Genomic DNA, 25,414 nt, shown 5'->3' with positions numbered 1-25,414 from the left:
ACCTGGAGCTCTTGAAAAGAGGATTCTCACCCGGTTACTTACATCCATAGTCTGGCATCAGGCACGGGTGTTCCAGGAGAGTTTGTTTAAAGAGATGAATCAGTTGATATGATGGTGGTTGGGAAAAGAAAGGAGGGGTATGTGTATCCAGTAATTTCTTCGTCATTAAACAATTGGCTCTTCGGGTTGCAGGGTAGGTAGCTTCATCCTGCCTATCTCCTATGTCTCAAGGAAAGTGCCAAACAGAGCGCCCCCTCCTGCATTTTACCTCCGCAACAAGCAGTGAAGGGTTCCCACCACTTCTGGGACTTGGGCCTTCTCGTGGGAATTGTCCAGAAAAAGACAATCTCCATATGGTCACTACCCAAGAAAGGTGATGGATTTGAGGAAAAGAAAGAAGAACCCGCACACCTTCTGAGGGCCTCAGCTTGGCCTCCAGGACTATTTCGCACAAAAATGCTGAAAACATATAACAATACCTAAATATTGATCATGTTAAAAAATGTATTCAAGCTAGCTAAATAAGGCATTGGTCCACTAATTAAATGGAGACTAGTATTATTTCCTTTTGTCAGATGGCAAAACTGAGGCCCAGAGAAGTGCCTGTAACAACACCGGCCACCGCCAGGATCCAAGCCCTGGTTGAGTGAGGTCCTAAACACCTTCCCTAAACTCTTGAACACAAACCTCCATTCACATAAATAAGTTAGTTGACTCTTCGTATCCTTTTAATGAAAAAAAGTTTCAAGTCATGTTTTAATATCCTGTATCTAAAAAACTGATACCCTATTGTTCCTATTTTTCCTTACCATTAAATCACTTCAAATTTGTGTTCAAGAGCCTTATCTAAATTTCATTCAAAATATTCTTTGAAAAGAAATAGCCTTCTAAAAACATAAAACTTTTCTTGGCACAAGTACTGAATAGCTAGTTACTCATTAACAAGTAACTGATAACAGGACAGGAGGGAAATCTCTTCCTCTCCTCTTCCAAGTACTGCGATTCTTCTGACTGGAGAAAGCTTAGGGACATGACCTAACACACTCATCCCTGATCCTGCTTTTGCTAGGTGAAGGGAAGGAATCAGGGAGCTCATAGGAGAAGGGAAAGCTCTCAGCTCACAACTGGTGAGGAGTACCAGAGGGACAATGACACCCCTTCAATCTCCTCTAATAGCCCAAGGTGAGCCACTGAACCACCCACAGCCTGGAGTCTCAAAGGAGTCTTAAAATGTCTCCCTGGAGTCTGAGAGCAAAATGTAGGGAATGGTTTCAGACTAGGAGAGGCATTCAAAATGTTGAAGGTTATTACTAACATTTATTGAGACTCTATTTCCTGGATTCATGTCCCATAACTCGGGAAGTGTCAGCATCTCCATTTACAGAGGTAAAACCAAACACTGAGAGGTTAAGTAGCTTGTCCAAGGTCCACTATGGTTTACTAGGATTAACTGGCTCAGCTGTGATTAGTTAGAAAGGTTTATTTTGACCTAATATTATTTAAAAATCACATGTAACTGGAGCTTTAGTATTTGCCTTTTATATATTTAAAAACAGAAATAGGGTTCAAGATTCAGGGATGCAATTTCAGATCAAGTATAGAATACACCTGCCTGTGTGCTTGGCTGTGCAACTAAGGAACTTACTGCCACCTAGTGGCAACCTATGCTTACTACAGTGAGACAGCCAAGAATACCAGGTCTCCCCTGGGGTAGGTTGAAAATCGGGGAAGGTAGTCCATCCAATATCACCACTGAATGTGGAAGGCTGTTGTCAAAGCAGTGTGACATGAGAATTCAAGACTATGTGTTATAGTCACCTGTATCTTTCTCCCTCATTCTTGTCTTCTTGGGACAGTGTGTGACTACCTCTTGGTTCCATTCCCCCTGAGAATGCTCCTTTAATGGAACAACTTTGCTGATGGCGGTGTATCCCAGAGGGTCTGTAAGCATCCTGACCAAAGGCCGGGACTTGTGTTATTTATCTGTCATTCTCAAGCTACTAGTATAAGACCTGACACAAAAGACGTATTCAGTGAGTGTTTGTTGTCGAATATAAGTGAGTGCTTTTGACCCAAACTTGTTATCTCTCGGTATGATTCAGGTCAAGATTAAGCAGCAGTTTAGCAGTTTATTTGAATACTCTGTATAGTAAACATTTGAATAGGGTGGGTGGGGGACTGGAAGGGGCTCCTTGGGGAAGTGTCCATGGCAGGGCAGGGGTCCCCGGGCAGTTGACCTGCTCATAGGGCAGTGGATGCCCGGAACTTCTGGGTCAAACAGAACACAGCAGCTGTGAGGGCCGTGCACTGACGGGCCAAGAGTTTCACACTCAGGTCGTGGTAGCCTCTCTCACAGGTCAATTTTGCAGCCTCTACAAACTGGTGGTAGGTGTACACCACATCCCTCAGGTTCCCAGTTGCTTCCCTATGCCGGGCAGAGCAGCGGCTGCAGTCGGTGAACTGGAAGCACAAGCCAGCCAGCTGGACCAGGTACTGGAAGGTGTCACGCACAGCACCCTGCATCTCTTCAGGGGACTGGTCCATTCTGATCACGTGCTGACAGCTCGAAAGGAGCTTCTGGGAACCCATGCAGAGGCGGCTCCGGCTTTCTGAAAAGTGCCAGGTGCACTTTTCTGGGGGGTGTTTGCTTCCACCCCCCCAGGAAGCTTCTAGAATGTCTTGTAGCTCTAGCAAGTTTTCTATGAGTTGAATGAAGCCCTCAGGGGTACTGGCAGGGGCAGCTTTCAGCTGTCTCAGTGCCCTGGAACAGTACTCAGGCCAGATGTGGCTCTTCCTTGACAGGGGCGCCGTGCTGCAGCTGTGAGCCCGGGCAGGCCTCCAAGGCAGAGCCAGCCTGCTTCCTGCAGAGGGTGGAGAGGTGAGGGGGGCGGTGGGGTGTGTCTCGCGGGCCCTGTCCTCTTCCTCTGTGTCAGGCTGTGGGACACGGAAGCACGTGGCATAGGAGAACTGGCAGCTGCACTGTTCCATCCTGATCCTGGGGGCCACTACCTCCTCATTCATGCCCGCAAAACCCAAAGATGTGGCCTTCCTAAGACTGGCAGGAACTGCAGGATAGTTTTCTGGGGCAAAGCACAGGAAAGACTTCTCAGTAGGAAGGCAAATACTAGAACTGCTATCTTTGCTTTCTGATAGTGAACAATGGTTTGATGCTTCAAAGTGGGATTCCTCTTGACAGGGTGGTGGCTTTGTCAGGAAAGGATTAAAACAGACCTGCTGAGGAGTGTCTCTAAGGGCTGTAGTCTCCCCCATGATATGGTTAAGTGACTCTGCCTTGACCCCCTTTGGAGGGAAGGCTGATGGAATAGTCTTCTTGTCAAGTAAGAAATCAGGGTCTAAATCCAATTCTGCCAAGTGTTTTTGTTCTTGGGCCCGCAAGGTTTGACCTCGGGCTTCTCTGCATTGTCCTTGGGGACTTTTGGGGGTATATGGTGGGGTCTGCTCAGTGCCTGTCCCAGAAGCTTCCAAGGAGAGGGAGGTAATTATTTCATCAAGAGCCCGAGGAGCATTAACTTTCAGGCCACCCAAATCCTCCCCAGATTCCTCCTGATAGAAGTTGGTACCATTTTTGTTTGTAATTTCACTGTTACTTTCCAAAGATAGTTGCTTCTCTTTTGTAGGGATGGGGGCCATCTCTCCTGAATTCATTACACATTCATCACTTCTAGGCCCATCTCCAGGAGACGACAAAAGCTCTGTGTATTGGGGGGCAGTCTCTTGAATATGATTTGTTAAAAAAGATCCCAATCCCATTGCCAACTGAATGCCTCCCAGCTCCAGTGTGTCTCTTTGAGAGACATTATATGGCCCTGGGCTGTCTTGGTTAGGGTTTGTGCTCGAGAAGGGGAAGGTGCTGTTCCCAAGCTCTCTGGTAAGTTCTCTGGGGGCAGTGCCATCTGGGTCTTGAAATGGAAACAAAATTTGGAAAGGCCTAGACTGAGCAGTTCCTGGGCCAGAGGAACCTGGGTTGGAACCATGAGGAATGCTTGCTGAGGAACTGTCAACAGTGGCAGCCAAAGAGGCAACCTCAGAATTCTCTTTATTGTTGGGGTCAATCCTGAACCGAATGGCGGAAATAGAAGACACTCGAGAGTCAATGACTGACTTGGTTTCCATGGTCTCAGGCTCCATCTCCATGACCCTGGAGGCTGGGTTTTTGCTCTTGGTCTCCCTCAGGGGAGCCAGCAGCCCCAGGGCCTTGGTCTCCAGGAGGCCTGGTTCACCTTGTACATCCTGCAGGGAGGACACGGTTGGGGAAGGTGCACTGACAGTCAGGTACGGCTCTCTGTCATAGTAGCACACGTCGTCCACACTCTCCAGGGAGGCTGATGGCACCAGGGGAAAGGAGACCTGAGAGGTGTAGTCGGTCTGCAGAAAGGACCTTCTTTTCCTCAGGGTCCTGGCATACTTCTTCACTCCGCCCCTCCTGCTTGGCTGTATTCCATTTGGCCCAGGGTGCAGGCTGTCCTCACAGGTGCAGGTGCTGGCCTTACTGTGTAAGCCTGTGGCACTGGGTTCTATGGCAGAAATGGTTCTGGGTCCTGGGAGTCAAGAAAGAAAAATAGTACATAAAGAGCAGAAAAACAAAAGTTTGTAGAGCTTGGGCTCAGGACATGGGCCTTCCTGGATTCAAATATCCTTGGGCAAGTTAAATATGGACCTTCTCAGTTTCCTCATCCAAAAGATGGGAACAATAATTATGAAAGACATTCTTTGATTTTTGGTTGCCCAAGATCTGTTTCATTGTCTTTTGGTCACACTATTTTCCCCGCAGGGGACTTCCTTTCAGGGGATGACATCTTCCCAATGGTTACAGTCATCTGGAAGAATTACTATTATTATTTTATTTTTTGTGGTGGTAAAGATCAAACTCAGGATGTCATGCATGCTAGGCAAGTGCTCTACCACTGAGTTATACCCTGAGCCCCTAGAATTATTAATGAAGGTATCCTCCCACATCACTCAAGTGATCAGATTTATGGCCCAGCCAGTCAACTACAAATTCTCCAGGATTTCAAACTTGAATACATTGATTAAAAACTACTAATGAAAGTAGAGCCCAGCCTTTCCAGCCATCATATTCTGACAGCACAGATGAGGAATTCTGCTACACAGACTCCTGGGATGGTAGACGTCCATGTCCGAGCCCAGTTCCCCAGACCTGCTGGAAATCCACAACCTTCTAACACTTTTTCTTGGTACTTGCATTAACCTGAATCAGTACCAATGGTACCAATCAACGCTGCCATGCAGATGAGATGAAGTCATGTGTTTTTGTAACTTACCTGACATGAGGCCTGTGTCTAATAGGTGTTCACGAATAGGAAGCTGCTCTTTTTGTTATTATTATTTTTTAAATATTTTCTAGTTGTAGATGGACATAATACCTTTATTTTATTTATTTATTTTTAGGTGGTGCTGAGGATCAAACCCAGGCCCTCACATGTGCTATGCAAGCGCTCTACTGCTGAGCCATAAGCCCAGACCTACTATTGTCATTTCATGTGTGAGGGTTCTAAAAGAACTTTATTTTGACATACAAGGGCAAGGGCCCCAACCCTCAGTCACAGGCATGAGGCATTTTGAGAAAGTGGGGATGGATCTTTCTCAGGGGAAAAGCACTGCTGTGAAGAAGTCTTAGGAATCAGCCAGGAGGAGTCAGGATCATGGCCTTGCACTTAAGAATCAGAGGGTTCATCTACTTGTATCAGTTGTTCCTCACCTGGTTGTACAGTGTTGAAAATCTTATCAAATCTCAGGAAATTCCCTAGACTTCCTAAATCAGAATCTCTGAGGTTGCACCAAGGAAGGGATCCATAGTTTTAAAACAAAGCCCCTTGGGTGATTCTGGTGGCTAGATATGTTGCTGTCTAGGCTACTGGTAGCCATTGATCAATGGGGTTTCTGGGGCCCAGAAAAGGAGGTGCTCCCACAGCAAGTCAAGGGCCAGACCGGAACCCAGAAGTAGGAGCCATAGTCCTGAGTTCTCTGTTCAGCACCTCACTGGCTCCCTCCTATGAGAAAGAGCGCATCCAGGATGGCCCTTAAGCCCCCGACTAGACTCCTATAAAAGGGCCCTGCCTGACGGTCTCTGTAGCACCCCCATCCTAACTCCAGTATGATGGCTGCTCAGTGAAGCAAAGCGGAGGCATGGAAGGCTGTTGTCTGGGCCCTTGAGGGAGCAGGGCAGTCTGGCCATAGCTGCTCCTTTCCCTGGGGGCATAGCCAATAACTGAACCCAGGCTAGAGGGTGGCCAGTTCATTCATCCATTTAGTGACGACTTTCAGGCTTTATACCCAGGGACACAGTGATGAATGAAAACCACACAGTGGCTGGGCTCAAGGAGCTCTCAGTCTGGAGGGAGAGACATGCAGGCAGACTCACACAAGTAAATATGCCACTACAGGCAGTGCTAAGTGCCAGGAAGCAAAAGTCCCAAGTGTGAAGGAACGTGTGACCAACACGGGCAGACCTGCTTTGATCTGGGAAATCTGGGAACCATTCCCTGAGGGAGTGGGCCTCAGGGAGACCCAATGGATGGATGAGCATCAGCAGCTGAGGATCAGGGCAGAGAGCAGCAGGTACAAAGCCCAGAGGTGGGAAAGAGCTTGGTGCTTCTTAAAAGTGGCAAAGAGGTTTGTGTGTCAGGAATGCAGAGAGTGCTCAGGAGTGAGACAGGCAGAGGTCAGGTTACAGAGGGCTTCAGAGCGCCCACTCTGGAGCTGGCCTTTCTCCCAAGAGCAATGGAAACCCCTGGGGAGCAGGAAAGGTATGTCAGGGAGCAACAGGAAAGCACTGGAGCAGAAAGGAAAGGGCTTGGCACTCCCAGCTCCTAGGAGGTCACCCTGCCTGTGTGCTGTTTCCAAAGTTTCTCCTCTGGAATGCAGTGAGTGTGATACTGTGTGTGTGTGTGTGTGTGTGTGTGTGTGTGTGTGTGTGTGTGTGTGTGTGTGTGTGTGTGTGTGAGGTGTATGTCCTTCAAGGTTCTCAGGTCTGCCTGGGAAGCCATTCTGTATGGGTACTGTACACTCTCTATCGGGAAACATCTGAGGAACCTGGTAGGAATGTAGTCAACAGATCCCCTACCTTCTGGTGTCAGGGTCCTTTGGACCCCAAAAGACCTTCAGTGTCACTGACAGTCTGTCAGTTACAGTGTCTTGCTTCAAGGTCTCATTTAAGGTAGCCTCAGGGTCAACAAAGACACAGCCACCTCGTCTGCTGGGTATTTCTGTGAAACCCTTTTCTTTTTTGTAAATTCTGTCCATAGGGCCCAGCCCATCTGGTACCTCTTCTTGGAACTCCTTCCCACTGGGGAATGAGTCCCTCCCATCTCTGCTCGCCCACAATTCTCTGAACCTCGCTTGCAGCCCTCACTGAAGGCCACGATGCTGGTAATCTGATCCAGGGAAAACAGGTCTACCTTCTTGAAAGTGGACAAGGACCCCATCTTACCCATGTGTTGTCCTCTCAAGCTTGGCCCCAGCCCCTTAGCAGCTGCCTGCGGAGCCTGCAGACCTGTTGGGGGTGGGGCCTCACCTGAGAGCATGTCTGGGGGTGTGAGCTTATCAGCTGCATCATAGTATTCTTCATCAGAGCTGCCATCCTCAAAGGCCAGTGGCGGGTGCAGGGCCGGGGCTTCCAGTGTGGAGTTGGGCTGGGGCTCAGTCCAGCCCTGCTGGCCCCAGGCTGGTGGGGTTCCTCCCTGCCGGGAAGCTGTGCTCTCTGAACTGTCACTCAGGCGGCTGGCTGGGGAGACACTGGAACACAGGCTGTAGTAGTTGTCCCGGCTGCCCTCATACAGCCTGGGGTCCACCCTGCCCACACTCAGTTCTGGCCCCCAGCTGCAGGTGTCAGAAGCTGACCGCCGGGCACACTCTGTCTTCTGGCACTGAGCACTGGCACTCTGGGCCAGGTCCAGGAGACAGAGGAAACCACTGGCTTCAATCCTGTTCCTCTCCTCCAGGCTGTCAGAATCTAGACCTTCCGGGAAGCCTGACGAGCCAAAGCGGAAGAAACCAGACCTGCTGGAGGAGCAGGCGTCCAAGTCATCCTCTTCCAGGGCATCCACAGACTCGCTCGAGCCACTGGTCCTGCAGCCCCGGCTCTCAGTGTTGGCTGAGTCGGATGCTTCAGACTCGGCACTGTCGGTGGTGCTGCCAGCCCCGCAGGTGCTCGCAGCCCTCCGGGCCTGCTCTGGAGTGGGGCTGTCCCCGGGAGGCTGGTCCTCTTTGACAGGCATTCTGCAGGGGCCCAGCTTCACCAGGCATCTGTCAGAGAGAGGCTCCAGCACACAGTCCACTTCGGAGGACTCCTCCGAGTCACTGCAGGCCCTGGACTCGTAGCCTGCAACACAGGGGACAGAGTTACAAAACAGCCTCCAGGACTGGCAGTTGCCTGTGTGACCCCTGCCTCATCCAGGAGGACACGCCTCCAGGGGGTTCGGAAGGGGACTGGCTCAAATCCTACTGCACTGACTGACACAGGATCCCCAATTCCGGCTTTTCCCCACACTTTTGGGCCAACTGTGCCCACATTTGTCTGAGCCACCTAAGGAGAGATGATTAGCCCACACTCCCTTCTAAAGAGGCCTATCCGTTCATGGAAACATGGTGGGTATTGAATTGGATTTTACTTTGCCATGGGCAGCAGCACCCAGGCTTGCCAAGCCCCTCCCTCAAGTCTTACTCTGTCCTATTTGAGCATCAAAACCAACCGGGGAATTATATTTAAAGCATAAAAAAATATCTTCAGTCCTACCCCTGTTGCACTGAGTCAAGTCTCTAGGGAGTGGAACCTGAGAATCTATTTTTAGCAATTTCATGGGGATTCTGAGGCTAGCCTGGCACCATTCTGAAGCCTGGCCTTGGGGCCCATTGGTGCTGTGGGCCTTTCAGGGCAGTGGAAATTCATCCAGCTGCAGGTGGTCTTCATGGTGGCGCAGGGACACTGAGCCAGGTCTGCGGTCTCTCTCCCATAGCCGGCAAGTGATCTTTCTAGAACTTCTCTCTGATTACATCTCACCATGCCCTCTCATAGAAGGGCTGAAGCTCTCCCACAGGAGTTAAAGATTCTCATGCATGGCCTTGCTGCCCCTGTCACAGGGTGGACCTGACCCGCTGCTGGCCTCAGCAGCCTCTGTGCTCTCTCTCACAGTCGAGGCACCCCCTTCCACAGTTTACTCGTCCTTCTCACAGTGTGGCTCTGGTCCTTCTCAGCCTCCTCCTCACACACACCCTGTTATGGTTTGGTTGGATCTTAAATGTTCCCCCAAGGCTCAGGTTTCAAAGGCTTGGCCCCCAGTTGGTGGTGCACTGGAGGTGGAGGAACTTCAGGAGGTGGGGCCAGTTGCAGGAAGTAGGTCAGTATGGCCTGACCCTTCCTCAGCAGCCTGGTCTGCCCTGACACTTCTTCCATAGTCTGTTGCTCTCCTCACAGTATGGCCTGGTCTCTCCCAAGGGGTACCTGTCACACTCCTCACAGTATGAATGGATCCCTCCTAAACAGCCTGGTTGCCTGCTGCCAACTTCCTCACCACACTCCAGCTACACACAGAGCTTCTCGCAGACCACCGCCTTGCCCGGTGTTCCTGCCTCCATGTTCCCTCTCCTCAAATGATTGCTCCTCCTTTTTGACCTGGTTAACTCCAGCATGTTCTTCAAGATCTATTTCAGATATTGCCCCCTCCAGAATTTATATATCAATTCTAACCCATTTTACAGGAGGGATTTGAACATCTGTGGATTTGGGATCCCTAGGGGGTTCTGGAACCCATGCCCCAAAGATAACATGGGATGACTGCATTTTACTTTATTTTACTATTATCTATTCTCTTGAGATGATTTACACCTGCTTTACCCATGTGGTGGAAACACTATATGATGAAGAACACCTCTTCCCATCTCCACATTCCATAACATCATGTGGGGGCTTGAAATTGGCCATGATGGGAGTGTTTATACCACATACTTAGGCAGCTGCTTCAAGTCAGGGTTTTTCTCCTGCAGAGACAGTTGTTAAACGTTTATCAGCACAGCACTGGGAAAATGCTGCCCGGATACAACAGTGCTGACCCCAGAAAGTCTGATGGACGCTGGAGGCTGGGAGCTGGCTGGGGAGCCTGTGTGTCTCACCTGCCCTCCACTCCTTCATTCCTTACATGATACCATATCTGGTCTCTTTTGTCTCCAGCTATCTCTTGTAAACATGGAAGGTGGAGAATTTCTATTGTCATTCAAGAAAATGAAAAAGGTGCAGAGGCCTGGAGGGGAACCAGGCCAATCTACTTTCTCAACACATAAGTGACACTTCCTTTTGCTGAGAAATGATGATAAAATGCAGTGGATCTTAGAGATGATTTCAGCAACTACTATGGAGAAGCAGAGCAGTAGCATTCCTTGCTTTAAGAGAATTTCAGGTACACAGAAAACTTATTTGGGAAAGATGAACTGTTCACTTGGGAAATAAGTGGAGAAATACCTCTAATCACCTTGAGTTGAAGTCTGGGCTCAATTCAATTCACTACCACCCTTTGGGCTGCCCTTACCTACAAGGCTGGGGAAATGGGCCTGTCCTTCCTGGGGAAAGAATCAGCACCTCACCTTCTTCAGCAGACACACGGTGCACTTGTTTGTTTCCAGGCCAGAGGAAAATGGAGGTAACTGGATCAACAAACAGCCTGTAGTACCCAGCAATCAGGCAGGCTAGGTCTTTTGCACTGTTAGACTCTAGCAGCAACGACAGGACCTTTGAAGGCAAAGAGAAATCTTTTGCTTAGAAAAGGGCAAGGGAAACAAGGTCATGTGGGGCCAAAGAGAAATATCACATAAGCCTAGCCACGGTCCACTGACATTCACACCAATCAGGCTCCAAAAGACTTTGTGTACGCACATACACAATCGCCCCCGCACAGTGGGGTACCTACTACATTTACACTATGTCTCTTCCTCCATCCCCTACCCCAGCCCTGGCTCCACCCAGCTCATTCACACCATGGGGTCCCTTCGAGACCTGACCTAGAAAAAGAAACAGAGCAAGAACAAATAGCAGAATGAGGGCGCGGCGATAAGAAGAATAAAGCACAATTCTTGAGCATACTGGATTAAATCAAAAGAAGGAAGAGTAAGTGTAGGACCTTCCAGAGAGGCTCAGGAGGTACTCTGAACTATTTACCCATTTTAGTTTCTACCACTCAAAACTCTTGGGCAGCCATTCTGGTCCCATGCATGTGATGAAATACTCTGGTGTTCCCATCTACCTTTACTGAACCCAACAGACTTTGGGTCCAGAACTCATCCAGAAAGCACATGATCCATCTCAGTTTATACAAGAACAAACAACCTCTTCTACTCTACTCCCCTCCCTCCCTCTCTCGGCAATCTCTTCCCAGAGGCCAGAACTACAAGAAATAAATCTGTTTTTTATATAAAACAAACAAACAAGAATCATTTTAGGACCTTCTCAGACTAATGTGCCCTGTTCACTCCTTGCCATTTGATGGGAGAAGATGGATAATCCATCCTCAAAAGCAGATGTTGAATATTAGATTTTGTTACTGCTTGAAATTCATATAAATGATCCTAGAATAATTTAGCCCCCAATTCCAGGAGCTGGATTCAGAATCTCTTCCCCTGAGTTACCTTAATGTCCTGAAGATACACTTTGACCATGCTCACTTTCTCAGACTCTTCCGTCAGCTCTACACGGCTGATGCTGGCAAACTCGGCCAACGTGGACATGATGTTGAGTTTGCTATTGATAATTTGACTAATCCCATATTTGGCTCCAACTAGAATGGCAATGTAGGATTCTCTGTCCTGTAACTGCAGAAGGGAGGAAGGGGTATTAGTTTGCATTCGCAAGCTAGTGAAAATACAGTCCTCATTGAAGAAATGAGACCTCCCTCTGCAACCGCCTTGATTCCTACTTTAGGTCTTCACTATCACTCCCAGAGACTATTTCTGAGTATAGACTCTGCCTACAGCCAAATTAAAAAAAAAAAAAAATTAGCAGGGTGTGGTGGGTGCACACCTGTAATCCCAGTGGCTCAGGAAGCTGAGGCAGGAGGATCGTAAGTTCAAACCCAGCCTCAGCAACTTACAGAGTCACTAAGCAACTCAGTCAAACCCTGTCTCTAAATAAAATATTTAAAAAGACCCAGGGATGTGGCTTAGTGGTTAAGCACCCCTGGGTTCAATCCCTGGTACCAAAAAACAAAAACAAAAAATTTCCCATAAGACCCCTTTCAGTAGAGGGCTGTTACCTGCTCCATAAACGCAATCTGTACTTCCTACCTCTGTGCCTGTGTTCATGCTGTCTCCTTCTCTAGGAATCTCTTCTCTGCTGTTGTTACCTATTGAAATCCTGATCCTCCTTTAAAAGTTTACATCAAAACTTACTGTCTACAGAAAGCATCTGCCTGGTCTCAGCCTCCTCCGAGAACAGCTTCTTTCTTCCACATTGTTCCCACACTATTCCCCCTGGGCTTCTCTGATCACACTGGGCATGTATGGCTTCTTCTAACTATTTCTACAATAGTTTTATATTCCATTCAAGTTTTATATTCCATTTTAAGTTCCTGACAAGAGGGTCTGTATCTACCTATATTTGTATATTTGCAAGCACCGTGAGCCATTGTATGTGACTGGCTGCTTTTCCCATTACCAGTTCTTTCTTTAAACAAGAAAGTTAAAGAGAGACTGGAGATAGAACTGCTCTTGGAAACTTTGGGAAGTTTTTCTTGTACCTTTAAAACCTTCCTTTCAGTGACTGAACTTTTTCCCACCTTTGGGGCCTTCTACTTACACAAAAACTCCATCCATTTCCCTGCTTTCCCTAACTACCTCACACTCTTCCTTTCTCTCAAAACATTGGTTCTCTTCTTCCTTCTATGTTGCAGTCAGCTGTCTGATTAAATGGATCCATCACTGAAAATAACTGAGAGGCAAATCAAATCCTCTGAAAGCAGTTTGTTGATATTAAAAGAAAACAACAGTGCACACACACAAAACAATAAACAAAAACACTCTAGCGGCTAATTGGCTTTGTTCTGGAGAGTTCTGGGACTGACTGTGTGGTGGGGAGACTCCCTTCAACCACACCCCCAGATGCTGACTGTTGAAAGCACCAACTCTAGGCCTAGGCACCAAGAAGAAGCCAGAGGAAGAAATGGCTCAGAGCAGAGGGCTCTTCTGCTTCTCTTATGCCTACCACTCAGTTCTTCCCTTCTTCTGAACAATCAGGGTCCCACCCCAGCAGTCAGTCTAACATTCCTATTTCTCCTTCATGAGTCCCAATTTTTTCTCTTCACCTTTATGTGCCCAAAGCTTCAGAGTACACTGCTTATAATACCCTTCACTCAGAATGCCTTTCCACTACACCGACCTCCGGCCCCATGCAACCTTCTCACCTGTCCTTAATGCCTTTTCCTTCCTGACACACCCTACTTTAGCAGTGGTGTGACAGCCCTCTGCCTGTCTCATGGTTTGCTCTGTCTTGCTGGGTAGCTTGTTTCCTCCTTGAGGGCAGGATGATTCAGCTCCACCTCCCCCAGCATCTTCCACAGGGCTGATCCCAAGCAAGGGCATGATATATACTTGCCTATGGCATGATATTTAGCTCCCTGGACAAATTCTAGTACATGGCAGAGGTCTCAGGACACACTGATTTGCAGAGGACTATATGTGAGTAGAATTCCACAGTTTTCTGATACATACCATTAAAGTAGCATTAAAGATTTCCCACCATATGTCTTGAGCTCCCCAAGGATCTGTAGATAATTTAAACGTAGCTGAGCCGCAGAAATAAGTTTGCTGAAATAGGAAAAAAAAAAAAAAAAAAGATTGTTGAAGTCAGAGTTACTCTTGCCTAAAATCCAGGCAAGTTGAAAATGTTTTCCCTGAGGCTCACAACAGACAGCTGGGTGGGGTGGGCAGAGGCTGCAGTAGCACTACCTTCTGTCGGGGTTCCAGCAAATTCTGGTTCCTCTTCATGTGGAAACTAATGGCTTTCTTGATGTCTTTGCCTTTCATGTTTCGGAGTAAAGTTGGAGATATAAAGTTCTCTATTCCCCAGTCTTTCCTGCCACGAGACATTGGAGACAAGCAGGCCCTTTTGGACAGTGTACTTGGCTTTAATGAAGAGCATAATTACATTTCACTCAGTACTCATTGTTCCCATAATTCAGCAATTATAAGCCTGCTTCTCCAGCAGAAGGAGTGTGTGTGTGTATGTGTGCGTGCATGTATGCTTCCCCCCAGCAGACATACATCAATACACATACTCCACACAAACCACCACAGACATTCAGGAATCAAATTCCATTGACCATTCTGGCAGCAGATGACTCTTGGCTTGGTGTGGTGTGATACTCCATTAATCAGAGCAGAAGTTCTCGATCGTTTTCAAGATAACATGTGACATGTGTGACATGATCATGTATAATGTATTTTTTTTTAACCAATCTAGGGAATTAGAAACAGGTCCCCAAACATGCTAGGCAAGTGCTTTACCACTAAGCTAATATTCCCAGCCCAAACATTAGTTGGGGCAACCAAGAAGTACCTGTGAATCCTCAAAGTCAAGCTTCAGAACCGTGTTAGCCTAGCAGCCCCAAAATTCCCCACAATTTGTTAAAAGTACAGCACCTCAGACCCCTCTACCCTAGAGTTTTGACTAGTACATAGGGGGTAAGAGCAAGAATCTATTCTGTTTTTAAAATATCATTTCCCTGTATGATTTCGATGCCAAGGCAGGATAGAGCTGAGATTTGGTGGCAGGGGCTTGGCAAACCTGGGTGTTTCTACTCAGAGAGATTCTAAGCTTGGAATCAGGAGGTATTGAGATCCTAGGACTTGAAAATGCCGACTGGGGGTATAATGCAATAGGATTTGGTTTATACCCCAGAAAGAATTAAATTCTGAGGCATTTCTGCCTTTGGAAAAAGCTTCACATTGAAGTTGCTGATTGACCAGAACATCTTTCCAGGAACTGGGAATGTACAAGGGAATTCTTTGGAGTTGTCTTCTGACCCAGAGGGAACAGCTGGGTTCTGACAGCCGGGTGAGTCAGGCTCGGTAGAAAAGGGTTCAGAGGGAAATGGATGGAAAGATGAGGATGAGGACGGACAGGCAGGTGGGTGAATATCAGTTTCCTGTGAAGTCTGGCCACCTGCAGAGTCACAAATGCAGCACAGCAGCTGTCCCCGTCACTCACTCAATGTACTTCAAAGAGATCTTCTGTGGCTGGGCGCATGCGTAGATCCGCTCCTGGATGTGTAGGGCTGCGAGCCGGAGTGCAGAGCTGCATTTCATTTCCACAGCAAAACGCTCCTGGAGCACATCACTGCAGCTCTAGAAGAGATTAGTTAGAGTAGTTGGAAAACAAGAACAGGCATATTGTGTCTCCTAGTTCTTTCTGGTGAAAGGCAACAGGACCAGGAGCTGAGCTTTGAGGCTTGACTCTGGCAGTTCTTGGCTGTGTGACCTTGGTTAAGTTACCAAGACTCTCTGAGCATTGGTGTCATCCACTGCTAAATAGAGACAGTCAAATCTACCTTACGTGGTTTCTGTAAGGCTTAAAAAAGATAAGGTATATGAAAGCAGATAAGAGATATATAATATGTAAACAGAGAGCACTGACAATATAATTGCTATTATTATTTTCTGCTACTATTTCTGTAAGACTTTGGGCAAGTTGATCCACTTTGTCTAGGTTATCTGTTCTGTAGAAAGCTGATGCCTCAAAAGATTCTTTCCATACAAATGAGAATGATGTAATAAATGTCACCTAAGGGTCAGCAGAAGGGAGGAAAAGACTAAGAGTCAAGGAACTAGGTTTTGGCTCTTCCACTAAGTCGGTCCCCCCCACCCCCATCCACATGACCTTACTAAGACTCAGTTTCATCATCTCTAAAATGAGGCTTTGAAGCACTAAAGCCCCATTTAGCAATAAAAACTGAAATGATAACAATCTGTAAATGGATTTAGAAAATGTATCATCCACATTCAGGACTAAGCCTAAATTTCATTATTATACTGCAAATCTCCTATTACAGCAACTCAGTAACAGGAAAGGGAATTCTGAGGGATAATCAGGCCCATTCTCCTTCAGAAAAAGGTAATCCCTACTAGAGTTGCTTCATTGCCTGGAGCTCATGTTCAGAATAACCCAATGTGCCATCTTTGAGGACAACCACCATTATTTCAGGAAGCACAGACCCAGTCACCTGCAGATAGAGGTACTCAAAGGCCACAGGGTCTTCTTTTAGGAGGTCCAGGGGATCCTTGGGGACAAAGCACACCCTGAAGAGGCAGCGGGAGTCATGTGACTCCTCCCTTTTCTACCACCTGCCAAGAGTAAAGAAGATACTGTTAATCTTCTAGCTGCCCTTGAACTTGTAGCTATTCCACAAAACAACTTCAAAAAGAAAAAAGACAATGAAAGATGGCCCCCAGTTTCTATCTGAGTGTTACCCAAGATAGTCAGTGACCTTCCATTCCTGATCTGACTCCTTTTCCCATGGGTACAAAAAATAAAAAGTTCAAAAGAGCGATGTTTCCCAATGACCCATCTCCCAGTTTCCCTTTCCAATTCCTAAAGTGCCTCCAGAGGTAGTCCATGGATATGTGTGCATTGATACATGTAGATTCTTTTCCAATAAATAAAACGGTCTAATACCATTCTGCACCTTATTTTTTCACTTAAACTATCTTAGGGATTAAATTTGATTTTCTTTTTCATGCGAATGCAATATGAATAATCTGAAAAGGAGTTTGCAAGCAGCAAACTTTCTAATGGGACAGGGATAGGGCCAGAACTCGCCTGCAATGAGGAATACGCAGAGTGGCTCCCCTGAGGCCAGGCCTTACTCTTGCTGGCCCCCTGCTTAAAAGTCCCCTTCCCTTTCTGATGGTTCAACTCCTTTCCATCTTCCACACTCAGCAAGGATATGTTGAACCGACCAAGGGATCTGTGTTTGGCTTTAGAAAGTGGGTACAACAAATAACTGGTTGGCTGAACAGCTGAATGGTGCCCAGGACCAGCTGTGTTGCCCTGTCCTGACATCAGGCCCATCTCAGTGGCGTAAGTCCCACCAAAAAAGGCTTGGACACAGCAAACCAGTGCTTCCCTAACAGCTCAATGCAGCAGGTAGAGGGGAAGCTCGTAAGAGCCTGGAAGCAAAAGCCGGGGCTCTATCAGCTGGGTTACCTTGAGTGAGTGGTAATCACTTTAGCTCTCCATGTCTCTATCTCTGTATTGGTAAAATGGGGACCTTAAATCTGTGCCCTGCCTACCTCATAGGAGCAGATAAAAATCAGGCCTGTTTCTCATCCTATTATCTCCAGGCTGAGAAAACTCTGAGCTTCCTGGGGCAGAGAAAGTATATCAAAGCTGAAGAAGTGCTGAGTACTGCCCAGAAGGTTCTGGCTGAGGCATGCAGCTGGCCCAGGCCTCCCAGGAGCAAGCTTCGTCCTCCCTACCTGCTGGATGAGCTCCTCCTCATGCAGTAGGTGCAGACGTGAGACGTTGTACTGCTCTTCCAGGGCCAGGGCAAAGTACTCAATACTTCGGATCGACAGCTTCTCCTTTACAGTGAGGATGATGTCCTAGCAGGCAGAGAAAGTCACAGAGTCACCCGAGGAGCAGGAAGGACTTTCCTGTGCCTCATTGCTTCCCAGTGCAACCAGGGAAGCAAAAGCCTGTGCTGCCAATTCAGTAGGGCTCTAGCTCCTGCGAGTCAGGCTCTCCATGGCCCTTCATCCTGCTCCCCTGAGCCCTAGACTCCAGCACCCCCAACATGGCCACTCACTTTTGCATGACTTCCAAAGCTGAAGCCATCAGTGGAGGTGTCTATCTCTCTCCTCAATGTCTGTGGCTTCATTCTCTCTGGAGTCTCCAGTCTGCATGGTCAACTGCTTTCCAGGCAGATTCCCACCACCCACCTTACACATAACTATGGGAAATTGTCCTGACATTTCCAACCTCAGTTCTTCCTCTGTTGAAATGGAGGAGGAGGATGCCTACCCTCTCACAGTGGCTGGCAGGATGGAATGATAATTATGGCTGTGCTGAGATCTTAGAGTTGCTAGCCCACTCCCCTGGTTCACCATGGTGGCTTTCCCTCTGTCACAGTGATTGCCTCGGGGCACTCACACATTGTTCACTCTCATTGCACACTTTTCTATTACTCTTCATAAGGCTGCTTCTCTCCCTTCAGAATTCAGCTCAAATGTCACCTCTTCAGAGAGGCCCTCTCTGGCCTCTGTATCCCAGTTATTCTCTGTTCCAGGGCCATTTTATTTCCCTCATCATTATTTAATATTAATTTCTTAAAACAACTATGTTTTTTGGTACAAGGTAGTATAGCAAAGTTAAGTGAATGGGTTCAAGACCTAGACTGGCACTTACTGGCTGTGTGTCCCTGGACAAATTGCTTACTTATGCCTCCATGTTTTTCACCTGTAAAATGGAAATAATATTGATGCCTACAATATTGTTTGTATATTAAATTAATTTTCCCTGCATAAGGCACTAAGAATAGTACCTGGCAGATGGTAAGTATTCAATATATGCTAACTGCTCGTGTTTTGTTTTCTTATTATCTTTTACCGCACATAGATGGTAACTCTCTGGGAATGTGAACCTTGCCTGTCTTGTGCTGGGCACTTACTAGATGCTCAGTGAACTTCCCCTTGATGAATTGTCATCATCAACTCATCACAGGAGTCCTCAAGAATCTGAAATTCAGTAAGTCCCAAGCCTTTAGGTGCTACTGCTCCTCAGGACTCTGATTCCGAATCCCCTTTTTACTTGGCTCCCTTCCTTTCCATGACTAACCAGTGACTAAGTCCTGAAGAGTCTTTCTGCTTCTGCAACTCAACAACAGTAACTCAGGGCCTACTGTTGTGCCAGGCTTTGTGCTGGTCATGATGGAAACCTGTCTCTTGCCTGGCCTTTCTCCAGACTCCCACATCTCTGCTGGCTTGAGCTCACACATTCCTTCTGGCTTTGTAGGGTGGTGTCCTCTGAACCCTCCTACTACCCATCTGTCTTCCACCTTGCATCCAGAGCAGAGGTTTGCAAACCATAGCCCACAAGCCAAGTCCAACCCACTGCCTATTTTTGTAATTAAAGCTTCCTGGGAACGAAGCCATGCCCACTTGTTATGATGGCAGAGATGAGTAATTGCAAAAGTTTTTCTATCTGGTCTTTTACAGAAAGGTTGCTGAATCCTGATCTAGAGGAACTTGTCTAAGCCTTGGTCATTCCCTCCCTCCCTTGTTCGAGAACATTCAGTGACCCTCTAGGACTTGTGGACCAAAATCCAAACTCCTGAGTTTAATATTCAAGGCTCTCAAGCATTAATGCTAACCCACTTTCCCAATGCCCCCTGCTCACAAACCTCACGTACTTGCCACACTTGTCCATCTCTGGGTGTCTGCCCATGTCTGGATGCTATCTTCACACCATTCCTGGTCCATTCCTGTCAAAAGCCCATCTACCTTTCCATGTCTGCCACATAGGTTGCTGTTCCCTGGAAGCCTTTCCTTGCCACCCATCTGGATGTTCTCGCTCCCCTGAGCCTGTATCAAACCATTTCAAGTTTGTGTCTACTGTGTGTGTGTGTGTGTGCGCGCGAGTGTGTCTGTGCATGTGTGAGAGTGTGTTTTGGCTACTGCCCATTATCTACAGCTGCATCAGCCCACCTGAACCTGCTCTTCCCTACTCCCAGAAGAGTTGGGCTCCATGTTTACTCTTTTTTTTTTTTTAATTTAATTTTTTTAGTTTATTATTTTTATGTGGCACTGAGGACTGAACCCAGTGCCTCATATGTACTGGGCGAGTGCTCTACCACTGAGCCAGGACCCCAGTCCCCATGTTTACTCTTACATGGTTTTTAATGATAGAATAACGTTGCTTCTTCACTACACCACTTCCTCCCTTGTTCATTTGCTATATCGGTGTCATCCTTTATTGTCTCTGGATAAATCCAAACTCTGCTGCCTGGTACTTGAGGCCCTCCAAGCCCACTCCCCCAGTGATCCCCTCAGCAAACAGCCTGTGCCCTGCTACAACCGTTTGCTATTGCCTGGCAATGCCCCATTTTCCTGCTCTCTGCATTTGTTCATGCAGCTCCTCAGGACTGATGTGTACTCCCCTGCACAACCGCCGGTTGCTGCCCGCCCGTGTTGAAATCTTAGTTGCCCTTCACAGCTCAGTTCAGGAGCAGCTTCTTCCCCAAGCCTTGGCTGGCATCCGGGCAGCATGGAAGGACGTGCGTCGCCTGGCACACACAGCGCTACCTTGTCCCTCTCTTCATAGCCCTGATTTCATCTTGCCCTAGGAAAATCTAGAATATACACCCTCCTCAACTAGACTGCAGGCTCCTGAAGTCAGAGAAGACTCCCCTTTACCAGAGCATCTCAGTGGGTGCTTGTTAAGTACAAGTTGAAACTGACTTTAAAGGCAAAAACAGAATGTGTGGGGGGCTTGGGCCCGTCCCCTTATTTTACCTGGGTTTTTAGTTACTCTTGTATTTGAATAGCAAATGGAGACAAGAGGCAGAGGTTGTGATAGTACCCTGGGCTAGTCACTTCACCTCTGAGTTCCAATTTCCTCCTTTCCAAGAGGTGACATGAATTCTTGCTGTGGTTGTGCAACTAAATGAGAACACAGTGCCTGGCTTATCATAGGTGCTCAGACCATGGAGGTTGTGAGAGCACCAAGGCAGATGCAGGGCAAGATGCTGCAGGTCCTCAGAGCCAGCAAAACTTTCCCGAGAAAGAGGTTCAAGTTTACTCTTATTACCTTCACAGTTGTGTTCGCTTCAAACTTGAAAGCTTTGGTCTGTCCATTCTCTAAGTACAGCTTCAGCACGTTGGGCATACACAGCAGAGAATTTCCCTGGAAAATACAGGGTAGTGTTTGTGTCCCTGACGCAATGTTCCTGCCCCTGGGTGCGTCAAATCCTTGGCCATCTGGTTTGAAGAGCAGGAACCTCTCTAACCTCACCATGTCAGAGGTTGCTTTCTTGGCATTAGGGAATTTCCACCAAAGGCAGTTATGCTTTGTCAATGGACACTCATGGGAGCTGTTAGATCTGATGGATGGTGGGGAAGAGGGAACCCTGCATAGCCTGTTGCTGGCATTTCTCTGCAGGGTTGGCACCCTTATGGGACCAATTTGGCAAACGAGACCACCACATGTGCTCTGCAAAATTGTTTTTTTTTTTTTTTTTTTTTGTAGATTCTTGAGCCCTGCATTGAGGGGGTTGGTGTGGAATGGGGGCGGGGGGGGTAGACAGCTTCCTAGCCTGAGCCTCCCTGTTATTTTACTGTCGCATTCCCTGTAATGAACCATCACCGAAGGACAGAGGGATGGATGCCCCTCCATCTCCACTCACCCCAACCAGCACCCCAGATTTGTGAGATCTCTAAGGGACTCTTGCCACTCCTGCAGGCTTCTTGAGAATAAGACACAGGGCTGGTTTCTGTTTGATGACCCTACGCCAGTCAGAATTCCTGGAGTGAGGAGGCAGAGCAGGGTTTTGGAGAATCCCCCCAGGACCAGTTTTCATAAAAGTGATTTCTGAAAATTTAGCCCACAAAAAGGTGGTCTTTAGGCTGGCAGCCTCTAGAACCCAGTGTGAGCCTCTAGAGCCCAGGGTTTGAATCAGAATTGCCCTTCTCTTCAAAGAGTTTAGGTACAAAGCCCACCTGGGTAAAGAAGTTTATCACCTTTAATTGTTTTTAAAACCCCTGACAGTCTTTTCTGATGAGAATCTTGAGTCTTCTAAATATAAGGGTGCTTGTATCTTCTCTGCAAGACTCACAATCCTAACCGTTCACCATTTTTTTAAAACCATAGGTTTTTGTGGGGAGAAAAAAGAGATGTGGTCATAGCCCAGAGCCACTTCACACCTGATGAGAACGAAGAGTTTCCAACTTGCTCACCTCTGCTGTCGTCTCACTTCTCTGGCTTTGGGAGCTTAGAAATCTTAATTTTTGGATTTCCCACAGGGGAAACTTTTTTCTTGGTACTTCATTATTCAGACTTATCAGGTTTACAAAAAACATCCATTATATCACATACCTATCATCATTTACTTTTCTCTAAGGTTTCAAATTTTTACCTATATTTGTCAATTGCTTTAGAGAGATTCAATAACAGACTATATCTAATTCTATGCTCATTTTTTTTTTTACTCAACACATATTTTATATACAATTTTATGTGGGCTTAATGTTTATACTTTTAGTAGCTTCTAAGTCTATTGAGTTGAAATATCAGAATTGATGAAATCATTCTTCTGCCCTGGAGAGTTGGCATTTTTTCTATTTCTTGGTTTTTTTTAAAAATATCAATACTATAAATATCTTTAAATATATAGATTTTTGCATTTAAATTATTTTATATTCTAAATTAACAGGAGTCTGGGCCACTTTTATGGCAGTCATTAAGTTGTGTTTTTTTCCTCCCAAAATGTTTGAGCCAAGCACCTGGTAGAGCAGAGTATAGTTATTTTCTCAGCATTAAGTTTTCCATTTAGTGACACTAAGTACCAAGTGTCACTTCATATTTTTCTGACATTTCTTTAAACTGTGAGCAAAGTCAAACACATTTCAGATGCTGGTTTACTACTTTGGATCCTTCTAGAGTGACTGGGTGTCCCTGAAGCTGCCTTATCATTTTTCAAGGGAAAGTTTAACCATCAGTTTTATCATCTTTTAAGCACTTTGAAAGGATGAACAGGTAAGTTGCCCCAATGAGGTCTGTTTTACAGTATCTGCCACGTGTGGCTGATGCAGACTCCCCAAGTCTTCCCTTGGTGCCCAAACATGCAAGTGTTCTCAGAGACACCTTTCTAGAGCCCTGATCCTCTAACTCCCCATACCCACCTAAACTCTGAGCCAGGATGACAGTCAGTTCAGGCCTTGGACCTCGTCCTTATCTGTCTTCTCAGTCCAGACACCAGTGAATGGGGGGGGGGGGGTCATGACCCTTTTAACAAATTATCATCCAGGTGATCTGGTCCACGCTTGAGGTGACCCCTGTTCTCTACCTGTCCTGTTATCTGGTTCTCACCTCCACAGCTCATCACTGTGCACTGCCTTTGAAATCACCTGTCAAACCTAAACTTAATCTGCTAAAGAGATTCAATCCACTTTCACAAATATGGACACCCAGAGACTCAAATATTGCTGACCAACAGCATCAGAGGTCCTTTCAGATTATTTATTTGGCTACTCACTGGCTCCTTCCAGAACAAATTCACTTTTCTCTCAGGTCTAACGAATGGTCCATCAGACCTTTCTCTCAGGTTTTTTTAAATGGCAGGACAGAGAGAAAATAAAGGCTCTGTAGATGTACAGCACGTCACCTGGATCCTTTGTTAAAGGGCCAGGGATCCTACCCCAGCCCCACAATTGGTTGGTCTCTGTGGTGAGAAGATCAGATAAGGATAAATTTTGACTTCGAAGTTTCAAAATCTAATGTTGGGCAGGGTGTGATGGCACACGCCTGTAATCCTAGCAGCTAGGAGGCTGAGGCTGGAGGATTGCAAGTTCGAAACCAGACTCAGCAACTTAGCAAGGCGCCTAAACAACTTACTGAGACCCTGACTCTAAATAAAATAATTAAACAGGGCTGCGGAAGTAGCTTAGTGGTTAAACATCCTGGGTTCAATCGCTTAGTACCAAAAAATAAATTAGAAAATAAAAAATCTAATATTGGTTGCTGAATTCAGACTGGCAATAGTTATAGACCATTATGTAAATTATAAATAACTGAGTCTTTTATCCAATAATGCACATCAAAAAATCAAACTTTAACCAACATTTTCCCTTTACAAATAAGGTCTTCCGAATCTCCAACCCTGAGTCTTTATGTATCAATGAGGATTAGATAGCATGTATAATAAAACAGAAGAAATGAAACCACACAGACCTGGGATCCTGGCTTTTCTTACTATGTGATTTTAGTGGTTAATTCTCTTAATCTCTCTAAACCTCTGCATCCTCTTTTGTTAAAATACTTCTCTTATAGAGTATTGTGATAATTTAGGATTATGTACATAAAAAGTTTAGGTCATTTAATATGGGCTTTAGATAATGGATCTGAAAAAACAAAAAAAAGCAATCCCCACATCAACATAAACTGTTATCATATATCACTCTAGAGGGAATAATAATTTGAAGGTTCATAATGAGAAATTAACTATTGAAGTTTGTTGAAATTTCATGGGCAGGAGAAAGCAGCCTCAGAACATGAGGAGCTATACCCAGGACTTTCTTTCCTAGTCCCACCCATAGCCCAGAGCTTCCACCAGCAACCCTTGTCCAGGGTCTGCAGGCATCTGACTGAGAGGGTGCACGAAGCCTCTAGCAAGTGTGCTGTACTCCCTCTGCATCCTCTCTATGCTGTGGGATTCCAGGGTTCAGAAAGTCTGTGCCAGAAGGTACTCACCAGTTTCATCAGAAGTAGTTTCTTCCTTTCTTTTATTTTTACTTATTTATTTGGTTGTTTATTTATTTATTATTGTGTGGTGTGTGTTGTGTGTGTGTGTGTATGTGTGTGTGTATATGTGTGTTACTAGGAACTGAGCTCAGGGATACACTTACTTACCATCTGCAGTCCTTTTTATTTTAATTTTAGATAAGGTCTTGCAAAATTCTTTAGGCTGGCCTCGAACTTGTGATCCTCTGCCTCACACCCTGCCAAGTAGTTGGCATTCCAGGCATGCACTGCTACCACCTGGCTTCATCATCAAGAGTAGTTCCAGTCCTGTGGACTAGTGACGCACCTGGCTGTGTCCACTGACGAGCACTTCCTCAGCAAAGTGCACCTTCACAGGGTTGGTCTTCAGCCTAGCCCTCTTCTCCTCAGTCAGGAAGGACGATTTGGGGACTCCCTAAAAACATTAAACATGACATATTCTAGAAAAGTTCTTCCACAAAAGCCATGTATATCTTCTCATTTCTTGAAAACAAACACTCTGACAGCTGTTATGGATTTAATTAAAACCCACAGGAAAGGATGACATCTCATTTCAAGATCTCTTCTTCTAAAATCTAGGGATCCCAACCCAGACAATGTTTACATGTGTTTTAAACAGCTGAAAATTCAATATGGTAGCAAAGAGGCTGTGATATGAGGAAGACAGAGAACTGGACTTAGTGAAGGAGGAGGACTGTGTTCCACCCCAAGTTCTGTTAACTTGACAGTTGTTAGAACTACCCAAACACCAAATTCCCATGAAAGAAAATGAGAGGTGTTGCAAGTGTAAAACAAAACAAAATAATTGTGTGAATTGGTCAAGTCTTTGCTCCTCTCGGCTTTCAATCTTCCTATCTGTACAATGTGGGAGGTCGAACAACCCTGAAGTTCTGACCCCTGTGA

General features: G+C 46.4%; 1 protein-coding gene across 1 annotated transcript in view; it reads right to left on the bottom strand.

Moving 5' to 3' along the window:
• Nucleotides 1–1,636: 1,636 nt before the first annotated feature.
• LOC306644888 (FERM and PDZ domain-containing protein 1-like) overlaps nucleotides 1,637–25,414 on the bottom strand; it is a gene marked incomplete at its 5' end in the record, with an annotated part of 38,190 nt that continues 14,412 nt past the window's right edge. Inside the window, 14 exon segments of the mRNA XM_079112149.1 lie at nucleotides 1,637–4,559; nucleotides 7,556–8,362; nucleotides 10,618–10,762; nucleotides 11,656–11,838; nucleotides 13,732–13,751; nucleotides 13,754–13,823; nucleotides 13,825–13,827; nucleotides 13,969–14,095; nucleotides 15,230–15,366; nucleotides 16,242–16,352; nucleotides 16,354–16,362; nucleotides 17,497–17,622; nucleotides 20,825–20,920; nucleotides 24,819–24,926. Of these exon segments, the coding sequence (XP_078968275.1) occupies nucleotides 2,242–4,559; nucleotides 7,556–8,362; nucleotides 10,618–10,762; nucleotides 11,656–11,838; nucleotides 13,732–13,751; nucleotides 13,754–13,823; nucleotides 13,825–13,827; nucleotides 13,969–14,095; nucleotides 15,230–15,366; nucleotides 16,242–16,352; nucleotides 16,354–16,362; nucleotides 17,497–17,622; nucleotides 20,825–20,920; nucleotides 24,819–24,926 (4,260 nt within the window). The 3' untranslated portion in view covers nucleotides 1,637–2,241.

The sequence above is a fragment of the Sciurus vulgaris genome (assembly GCF_902686455.1).
Source record: "Sciurus vulgaris genome assembly, chromosome: 15".
In the NCBI taxonomy this organism is placed as follows: Eukaryota; Metazoa; Chordata; class Mammalia; order Rodentia; family Sciuridae; genus Sciurus; species Sciurus vulgaris.
This window is presented reverse-complemented; position numbering and strand designations above follow the sequence as displayed.